We start from the raw sequence: 11,283 nt of genomic DNA, 5'->3' as shown, positions 1-11,283 counted from the left end.
AAAAAAAAAGAATATGCTTAAAATTAAGACGCTTAAAAACATAGTTTTTCAGCAACACTCTCTGAGCTCTGCAAAGATTCTCTATTTGTGTCTCTGATAAAAATAATTGTGATCTATGACTTGAGAGATTTAGTGTAGTAATGTTCATCTACTACAGAAGAACGTACAACACTTCAGATTTTAAGGCAAAACAGAAATAACGTAAATGGCTAGTTGTTTGTATCAACCGATATTTTTGGTCTGTGTGACTAACCATCTCTAACTGTCTCTAATCTGCTAATCCTGTTGCAACTTTTCTTTATAGTTTTATGTATGTTCATACTAATTAATGTAGTTTATATTGGTATGTAGACAAATGAAATTTTATTTACAAATGGGATACAGGCAGGCCAAGTTAAATGAACTCATTTGGAAATTAGATGCTTCTGGCGCCTTTGCTGTCACAATATTTGACTTGGGACTTGTAGCCATAAGTAGGTAGGACATCCTGTAATTCAARATTCTGGTTGCTCAAATCATCTGAAATTTGCCCGTAAAAATAAAACCATAATATCTTAACTTCAGTTGTCTTTTAAAAGGTTCTGTTACTCTTGAGAATTATTTTTACTGGAGGAATCTCATCAATAGTATTTTTCTTAGTCTGTCCAGAGACCTTTTCCTTATGAATGGCTCCTGAAAGTCCCTGTGCAGAAATCTGAGGTCTTATCAATATATCATTTCCCTTCTCCCTTGCAAAAGCCAGCTACAATTACCCAAGAATGTACTTTGTCTTTTTTCATATCAAATAATCCTTATGTACGTAACACATCATTTAAAACCATCTATTTGGTAGTGTTAAAACATCAGAAAATTTATAGAATGATTCTTTGTTTTCTGCTCTAATCTTAGATTTCTTGCTCTTTGTCCTTGCAGAGTCTTTTCTGATAAATAAAAGTGATAGTGCTTTTATTTACTGCCTTAATTTCCTGCAGTAAACAAACACTGCATATTCATTAATCATTCAGTGACAAAGGACAGAGAGTATTGGACCAAAGCAAACACATGTTCCTAAGCAACCACACCATTTAGCTTCATTTTTCTCTGAGTTTCAATTGCAGAGCTTTGATCCCATTGTACTCGCGCTTTCCCAAGGGAGTAATGAGAGAAAAAAGAAATCATTACTGTAACAAAATTTCAACACGATAAAATTCTTAAAATTAATTCGGTAATTCTGTTCCCTGAATGAAGACTATGAAGGTCATAGGGAGTTAAATTCATTTAGTTGTACCATCCACTCGGTACACTATGCTCTACAGTAAGAGAGAGGTATGAAAAACTGCAGGGGTATCTTATGAAAATACATATGCACACTTGGCATGCATCATGCACTGTATCTTAATAAACAGTGAGGGTCATATAAGATTATAATATAGATCTATTATGCATTCATGAGTAGATCTGATAAAATCTGTCCTTGAATAAACTGTAGACCTAACCTGGCTCATAATGTTATTTACACTGCAGAATAGTGTTTTAAGAGAAGAACATCTATCCTGTATATTACCATGCTTATGCTGTATTTTTAAAAAAATTGAATTATGATTTTGAAAGCCAGTTTAATCTGGATATGGATATAGTTTGTGTACATTTTAAAGGAACATGTTGTAAATGCTGTATAAATGAACTATTAAGGGAGTGTTTCATGGAAGTATGGAAATTATTGTGACAGGAAAAAAATGAGAGAATAAAATATCAAGTCATATTCAACAGTGGGTATAACTGCATGCAGTACTACTGACTTTATTGAAGCTGAACATTATAAGCTAGTGCAAAATTCTCTCTTCCAAATTATCTGTTTGGCAACAGCTCACTTCAGAAATTGGAAACTGCATAATAGTCTCAAAAAAAATGAAGCATAAGAAATTTGAAAATATCCATTCAGCATAGGAAGAAAAAAATGTGGCAAAGAACTGTGTATTTCATGTATTAAAGAGCTAAAATACCATCATCCTGAAATTTTCAGTCAGTCTGGGATAGAAGTAGTAGTAACATTAGTCATAGCAATTAGTAAAACTTAACACTCTTTATAATAAAATAGCAGCATATATTTGCAGACCATCAGGCATACATGATTATTGACAGATTAGAGTTTAATAAAAATTCAAACATCAAGCTTATTGCGACATTTGATAGTTTGTAATTTTTTTGGTGAAATGTGCCCCTTTCCAATTTTAAATGTAAATTATTTAAGTTCTTTCACTTTTAATTAGTTGAGATTTGAAAGTTTTAGTGAAGCTTGTCTTTTAAAGGTTTGAGATCATTTGAACTGATAACACAAAAAAATACAGAAAAATCTGGAAATGCAAGCTGCTCTGAGTCTGGTTCCAAAGAGATATCTCATCTAAGCATAGTCAAACTTCAATATTATGAAATCCTCTTTCTCTTCTGTGAGTTATGCTGGTTTAAGCTAATCAATGCCATCATTATTGAGCAAATCACCAGGCTGTTTTCGCCCATACTGCAGCTCCTGTGTTGTAGAGCTGGTGATACTGATTTATGGAAGCAGGATTGATACAGTGGGGAGTACCACTTGCACCAAGATATCTAGTTTCTCAGTTCAGCTGATCATGCCTTTGGATTGGTGCCAAATATAGGATCTTTGCTCCTATGTTTGAATTAGTATTATCGAAACTAGCTCAGTCCTTTCTGCTGCGTTGTGCTCTGTAAATGTATCCTGCACATCCCCTTGAGCGCTCGCAGTGGTGCGCAGGAACACTGCACGGGAACCTGCAGTAGCCTTCCCTAAGTCTGAAGGGCAACGCATGTCAGTGATGCACTTTGGCAGTCAAGGAAATACTTTATTACTGTAACGGTTCAATATATTCTCACTTATTTAAGCTTCTTGACTTCCTGTCCACTTGTGATAAGTTGCATGATTATTTGAGCAACACAACATTATTTTCTTATTAAGTGTGTTGACACAGTGGAATACCAGTACAGTTACATTGTTCAGCAGTTTGCGGATCAAGCTGCATAGTTTAATAGCCAAGGGAGTGCTGAATTTTAACTGGCTTTTTGAAGATTCTCTTTAAATGAAGATGCACACTTGGGTGATCCACCTTTATAATTTACACACCCGGCTGTGAACTGCTGCAGCTCGCCTGTATAATTCACTAGGTGAACTGAACACCATAGCTTATGAAATTTTGCATGCTGTACTGATCAAGCTGCATATTTCATAACCAGGATTTCATATAAAGGTACTTTGCTAATCAAACTGCATACTAAACTGCTCAAGATGGAATAGTATTTTAAGGCATATGCCATGCCTCAATTATCCTGTCTCATTAAATATCTCACTTAACTGTTCCAGATATTTTGAATCCTGTTGTACATACAAAATGTATTGCTTAAGGCAAATTGCACTGCAATATGACAACTTTATTTTACAAACACAAATAAATAAATCATTAATACATTTCTTAAAGTTTAAATAGAGCAAGTAACATGAGCCTCCAACACCACTAAATTCAGTCTGCTCAAGTATTTCTCTACTATGTAGAATAAAATCATAGTAAGCCTTCTGTTTTGTTTAGATTAAAAACACAGTCATAAAAATTGCAATTGTTGGCAAGGCTCAATTTTAAGGAGATGTTAAGAAGAAAATGCACAATTAGAAGAGAGTGAATAACAGTAAAAACAATGAAATGGCATGGTCAGCTAGCAAACAGACTTGAATAAAGGCTTCCACAATTTCTTTTTCCTGAAGCCTTTTCCTTGGGAAAGGTTTAGCTCTCACTACTCAGAATTCTCGCTGCTGTGTATTAAAGCTTTTAAAACTGAGTGTTCAAGCATTTGGTCATGCTTGATGCCTTATGTTCAAAATGCAGCATATGTAGTTTAATGAATAAAATGTTGTGTTATAAATAAGCCTATAAATTACAAAAAGTGTGGCAGACGTACTTGAAAAATCAATAAGAGTGTAGCATACTAATGGCAAGGCAAAGAATGCTTCCATAAATAAAATATACAGGCTACTCAGTTAAAGTAATTCATTTTGGGGGTGAAATTCTGGAATCAGTCATTAATGGTTAGATACAGCACATTAAATTATTATAATTTTTATTATAATAAGGTAATATTAGGGAAGAAAAAAAAAGCTTCAGAGAAATGTATCTTTCTGTCTTGTTAGATTCATAAAACCATTTCAAGGATTAGTTGTCATTTAGTTAATAACTGTATAGTTGGGTAAATACCAGCTTATAAGTATTGAAGGTTCGTCTCCTGAATCTAGAAAGAGGAGGTTGCTCATCTGAGCACATGCTGGTGAAGCTAGGATGGATGGATGGATGGATGGATGAAGCTAGTGTATTTGACTGAGAAGCCTTTAGTTACTAAAGGAAACATCTGTAGCAGAATCCCTCTCCATTTCTGCTGAAATGTGAGCCACACTTAAAGCCTTAAGTTTAGCTGGATGAAGTGAACAATGAAATGCTCCAAAAAACCTTTCTGCCATGGTAACGTACGCATTCTTTGTGACCAGTGAATCAAGCAGATAAATGAATCTCTAAAACATCAGTTTGCAGTATATAGAGAAAATGAGAATTTAGTCTAAAAATGCATTTAGCTTGCATTTTGTTTTAAAATAACATCATGGATGTCACATGGATTTTGTGAAATATTTGGAACTGTAGTAGTGTGCTAACATGGGGAACAGAGGGATTGTGCTTCTGAATGAGACTTATTTAGTCTACCAGCTCCGCTCCCTTCCTCAACGGTCAGCCAGACTCCTTAAAGGGAGGGGTAAGAAAGCACAGGACATAGTTAAGGGTAAACTCTGTTATGTTCTAAATGCTGATGGCAGAAAATAGACTTGGGTAATGAAGCTAGAATTTGAGAGTATTGTTAGCTGCTTTGTTATTGGGAAGACCTGGTTTCATAAATGCAAAACACTGATAAATACGAAGGGTCAAAGAATCATGCAAAGAGTCTTCAGATGGTGATGGAAGAGTAGCGCCCATTCCCTGCCGCTCCATGAGACCAGCAGAGATTTAAAACTTAGCTGTGACCCATGGAGATGTAGGGGAGACAAAACTCTTTGCTCCACTTTGCGATGCCCCCACTCCACTCCACACAGTTGCAAAGCGTTTTGACAGCACAGCTGGCGAGGCAGTCTGTGTTGTGAAACTGTGTGTTATGTTGGCATTCAAAAGGTAGCATCTGTTGAAGCATTTTTGACAGGGTTTTAAATTACAACCTGCTTTGTTATGATGGTACAAGAGAAGTCAGTGGTTGCATTAAAGTACCGAGGCTGAGTTGAGATGGCTTTGACTGGAACCTGCTACCTTCACTTTTTTTTTTTTAAACACCTTCTGAATGTGTTCCTACTTGGATGGTTTTGATCTTTTGTCACAGTCTTGGCATTTTATTAGCTTTTCTAGTAATATCCTTGCCAAAATTGTGTATTCACTGGAAGAAAAACATCGGTCTTCTCTGAGAGAAAGGGGGGGGTGCTGCTTTTTGTCCAGGCTGTATGTCTGTGCAAGCATACAAGGAGGGCAGTGTCCAACTATATCGCATTTCCTCCTGTACTCAAATGTTACCCTCACAAATAGGGGCAAGGAGCGAAGAGCGCTGGGCTGCAAGCAGGAACCACGCTCTGCTCCCTGGCCTTAGCAGGGGTGTGTGTGTGCTGGAGGGATGCAAGAGCCCTGCAGAGAGACTTGCTGAGTCAGCAGCTTCCTGGTCCCTCTGCCCCCAGGGTTCCCATCTCCAAAAAGTGCTGCTGGAGTCCCTGCTGTTGGGAGAAAAACATAGATACTAGGGCTCCAAGGGAGACAAAAATCATGAATCAAAGCCTGGCAAAATCCAATAGTCTCTTTCAGCAACCATTTCTATAATCTCATCTTCATAAAATAGGAAAACCACACAGACGTTTCAAGCCTTTTTTTTTCTAAAAGCACTTATATCTGCATTTTGCTGCTTTCCACTGTGTCAAGCTATCGTTGTAGATTTTTGTAAATGGAGTTACCTCTCATGGGAGTGAATATGACAGGAAAAAGAGAGACAGACACACAGAAGAACAAACAACAAAATCTTTCCACCACTTGGCATAGCAGAAGCTATGAAAAAAAAAAAGTTTGATATTTGTTTCTGTCTGTATGTCACACACCTATGAAAGGCATTTTACTGTGTTAGTCTTATATTTCCAAATTGTTTGGTTTTGTCTTTGTCCAAAGTAAAAGGTGTGTGTGTGTGTATGTATGCATGTATATTTATATGTGTGTATATATATATATACATAGACACATATGTGTATATGTGTGTGTATGTATATACATACATACACAAATATGCACACACATACCCCCTATATTTTCTGGGATTTTTGTTTGTTTGTTTTTAATCCAGTTACAATTCATAATAGGAGATGGTCTTATAACCATCTGTCTCGTCTCTTAGGAACAGAACTGACTTAAAATTGAGAACAACTGTGAAACTGAACATATATACAGCACATCCGTAGCGACTGGTTAGAATTCTGGCTCTGGTGCTGCTATTGATTGAGGACGTATTTAGGTTCATCTCTGTTGTTCAACCTGTAATTTATTTGTTAGTAATATCAAAGATTTCATTGTGACAAGGAATCAATAATTAATGTTTTAGCAGCAGAAAGACACAGGAGTTGACTGCTTTGTTTAGAAAAATGTCCCAGTCTTCTGTCTGTTGCCCAACAGTGATCTGTCTCATGTGTTGCTAGAAAGGATAACAGCTGTGAGTCGAAAAAATATGAAATAGTACAGACATTTACTTCTGTTTTCCTAACCAGATGGCCCTCAATATCTGGTCTATGAAAAGAACTATAAAGGATTAATCACTTATAAAGCATTGTTTTTATTATTAAGTGTTATATTTTTATTTTCTCTAAAGTAAGCATTTCTTTTCGATATCACTTAAATGATTGCCTTCCCATATTTTTATTAATTTCAGTTAGTATTTCTTGATTCCTATCTCTCTGTATTTTCTTTGTGATGTGACCTAAACTTTTTGGTGTATTTATAAACTGACGTTAAATTTCACTAGTATTACTTCTGTCCTCTTCATTAAATAACCTGAAATGTTGTTGCTTTTTTGATCTGTTGCATCTTTTGCCTTCAAGCTGCTCACTTAGAGCTCTCTGAAATTCTCAAAATTTCCCTAAACATGACTAAGCTGAAAACACTGTTTTACCTTGCTCATTAATAGATATATTAAATACCAGTTCTACCAGGACCTGAAGCTTTGAAATATTAAAAATTTATTAAAAATTTCTCCTCTCAGTCATCTCACTCCTAAATCTTTATCTAGAATATTAACCTAAAACTAATATTTCTTTTTTTTCCATAAGAAAAGGAGTGGATGGTTTATCTATATCTATATATATATTTTACCAACACTATACTGATTATTCCCTCTTATGTAATATTCATTCAGCTTTCATTAGCTGTTTTCTGTAATGGGGGAGAAAGAAAAGGATTCACCATAAGTCATTTCAATTGCATCATCTCAGAGGCTCACTTTATTAGCTCAAACATGACTAAAAATGCCCTAAGTACTGCTTGGCAATACCATGGTCTTTCTCGAAGGTTTCAGTAGAGAGGCAGCGGTCCCCTCTTGTAGTAGTTTTCTTAACAACACATTTCATTTTCTTATTCACACCTGTTCATAGATCAACTTTGTTATAGGCAAGGGACTGTCAGAATTTCTCAAGTGCAAAATCAATGAATTTTCTTCCCTCTTGTCAGTCGCTTACTTTTGATTAACTCCAATCTAATGTCACTTGTACAAAGCATATTTATACAATTTCTGGACATTTGATTTGTATGTTAGGGTGTTTATTATCAATGTTTTCTGTTGGGTGAGGTAATTTTTATACTGCTATGATTTAAGCGTCTATTGGATGAATTTAGACTTAATTTCTATCTTCTGAAGAATGCTTGTCTAGGAAAAAAGTTTGGGAAAAAAAAACATTTAAACAGATTTTTTTCTCTTGTTTTTGTTCGTGATTCCTTTGCCCTACATGGCACACATAGCTTATTCTATCCTAGACCAATGTTATTGACTGTACATTTTTGAAATGTTGTAAAAAGTTGCAGAAATGCCAGCAAACTTGGTAGTGGATATTATTGGGAGTTTCTTACTAAGTGCATATTTGTGTTTAAGATTGCTATGACTGTTTATATGTTAATGATTTTTGTGCCTTATTTTTACCAATAAGTTGGACTACGATGTGTAAAAATATTCTATCTATGCATGACTTACCTTTGAAATTTTTCAAGAGCTTATACAAAACAGGAAGCATTCCAGAGGAAGTGTTATGTTAAAATTTAAAATAAGCAAAATTTCTGTTATGTTGGAAAGAGTCTTGATAACTTTAAAACTTGAAAAATGTTATTTCCCCTTTCATTTTCACTTCATTTGAAAGTATCAGCTTTTCATTTCGAAATAAGTAGAAAAATTCCAGTGTGAACATTATTTTAAAGCAATGATCAAAGATTACCCATATTTTACTACATTTCACATTTTAATTTCTTCACATACGGTGTCATTAATCCCAGTCCTGTTGTGTACCATTTCAGTAGAAATTTCAGTGCTGGGTAAATCGCTACTTAAGGCTCCTAACACAAAGCTGCTTTGATTCAATATCCACTATTTAGTTGTTCCAGCACTGGAATGCATTTTACTTATACTGTTTGGCTCTGTTTTTCCTCATATTAAAAATGTTTTTGGCAAGGAAAACAACATTCTTGCTGCAATAAAATGACAGAGGTGAATCTAACAAGCCTTTCTGTACCTTGAGAGTCCTCCGACTTCCCCATTCAATATACTCAGTGTTTATTATATAAAAGAGGTCTAGAAATTTAGACAACAGAATAGTAATAGAGAAGTCCTGAACGTTAATGCTAGTTTATATCTGTTAATATTCATCCATAACAGAAGATTTTAGTTGTTTATCTGTTCCATGGGACCATTGTGGGAATAAACTACACTATTTGTAAAGAGATTTAAACATGGAGGAAAAATCTACGCAAGTGCTAAGTTGTTGGTTTTTTTACAGCCACAGAAGATTCTCTGTGAATGATGGCAGAGTGGGATTCACTTAGCTATTGGAACTTTTTTTTATTCCACCTCATAGACTAGGCTAAGAAAACATGGTGAATGTTTCAGGAAAATCATGCTTGTTTTAGGAAACAACAGGCTTGTTTTCGGTAGTTATGTGTGACACCTGTATTTTGCAGGCTGGCAAGACATGTTTGGGGAACCGCAATAATTCAACATCTCATTTGAAGGCAGCAGAAACAGAGACAAGCTCTCAGGTATTCTGTTTCTGAAATTCTCAAGTTTTTAACAAAAGGTCTTGTAAAACATGCAGTTACTTGAAGTATATTTACCAATTCTGAGCTAATACTTTTGAAATAGAGCTGCTTATTCAATTCAGTATAAACTGTTACTGTACCTGATTTCATTGGATCTGTTCAAAAGGGCTCTTGATTACCAATTTGGGAAACTATTTAATGTTGGAAGAACTGGAGTATCCTAGTAGTCAACTGCCTTAATTTAATGAAGTGATTTCAATAGCATTTGGAAGGGGAGAAGGAAGAGATTTCCAAAACCCTTATATATCAGTGATTCTATGAAACTGCACTGAACCATGTCAGAGATGGGAAAAGTCTAGCAAACTGTACACCTGAGCTCTTCATTTGGTGAACCAAGAGGAAAAAGACAAAAATCACCAAAGAGGTGATTATAAAGCACTATCAGACTTGTATGTTTTTGCATTGTCAAAGACTGTTACATACACTTTCTTTAGTAGAGATCAGAATCCTTTCATATACACAGCTGAGGAATATCATGTTCTTACAGTTGTTTAAGTCTGATGCATCTGTTTCATGGAAATGCAGCTCTGTGTGCGCTGTTCCTATGGAATTTTAACACACTTTTCTGTTTTCTTATATATGTGCATATCCATATGCAATACTTACACCGATACTATTTTCACCTTCAACAGAAGTTGCACAGCCCTCCGTGGACTAAACCTGAAGATAAAAAGTCACCTGAAAGAAATGAGAGAAAGTTTGAAGAGTCTGTTAGTACAAAAGAAAAAAAACTCTAAGCATTACTAATCTACATTAAAAATGTTCTTTACTTGCTCCCATCTTCATATCCTTTTTAGTTCAGAGGCATGAAATGTACCAGGTTTCTGAAGCATGCATTTTTTCACTATTTTATGAATGTTTGTAAAATAGTCTAGAATAGACCAATTATGTCTTTCAGCAATAATCCAAAATGGATGTTTGAAGAAATGCTTTGTAATACAGTCCAGTTTTTGTAATATAATTCTACCCTGATCAGTAATTGCATATTATGAATTAGTTTGTTTTGTAAACAACTGCATTCTCAAGTATCATCTTCTGCATCTATTCTACTTCATGTACCTTTACAGCAGATTAGGATTTAAATCAAGTTAAGAATAAAAGGCAGTTAACATGGAAAAAGATATTTAAAAACCTTTGTAAGCATAGTTGAATACAATGCAACTCATCAGAGTAACTGTAAAAATGGAACAGTAAGGATCCATGTATATTTACATTTCAGTAATACCATTTCAAGTCTGCTTACTTAATAAAAGATGTTTGTTTGTTTGTTTTAACTGCTATCACTACTAGTCCAATTCTGAGCACTGAAATGCTGGCAGAAGTGCAGAGTTAAAGGGATGGAGATGGGAAGAGTTGTGGCTTTCGGGATTCAAGAAAAAAAAATTTGCAGATGGAACTCAGTTAAAATTTTATAGCTCAGGTCAGATGGAAATTCAGTTCCATCACTTATAGTTGTGCTGGTCTCAGTAGAATAAATACACTTTAAATGGTAAAAATGCATTTTTCTACTACAGGTGGTGTTTTGTCACTACAATACAGGTTAGCATTTTCATTGGCGTGTGCTATATGAGTCCTCGGATTTTTTCATTTTCTCATGGGTGAGGAGAAGGAATAAAGAATGCCTTTTCTTCTTTGGGTGTATGTCAGAGTCATTCTAATTTAAGAATTCATATGCCTCATATGCTTGACATGAAAATCTTTCAAAAACCTAATGCCTTAGGAACAATGCCTGATGCCATGCTTTGTGCTTTCCTCTTGCATGAAGAGTTTTGAACAATTCTAACTGTTGTAACTGGTTGTTTATAACTTACTCCCAACTCCCTCTTACTATGCACAGCAGTGAAGTAAAACTTTTCCTAGATTGAAATTAATTTACTTATATTAATAT

General features: G+C 35.0%; 1 protein-coding gene across 1 annotated transcript in view; it reads left to right on the top strand.

Annotated features, from left to right (window-relative positions):
* LOC112967051 (leucine zipper protein 2-like) overlaps positions 1-10,546 on the top strand; it is a 69,789-nt gene extending 59,243 nt beyond the window's left edge. Inside the window, exons 7-8 of the mRNA XM_026067772.1 lie at positions 9,258-9,335; positions 10,028-10,546. Of these exons, the coding sequence (XP_025923557.1) occupies positions 9,258-9,335; positions 10,028-10,132 (183 nt within the window). The 3' untranslated portion in view covers positions 10,133-10,546. The remainder of the gene's footprint in view (positions 1-9,257; positions 9,336-10,027) is intronic.
* The last annotated feature ends 737 nt before the right edge of the window (positions 10,547-11,283 follow it).

The sequence above is a fragment of the Apteryx rowi genome, unplaced genomic scaffold (assembly GCF_003343035.1).
Source record: "Apteryx rowi isolate R43461 unplaced genomic scaffold, aptRow1 scaffold_262, whole genome shotgun sequence".
Taxonomy (NCBI): Eukaryota; Metazoa; Chordata; class Aves; order Apterygiformes; family Apterygidae; genus Apteryx; species Apteryx rowi.
Note: the sequence above shows the minus strand (reverse complement) of the source record. Positions and strands in the feature narration are given on the sequence as shown.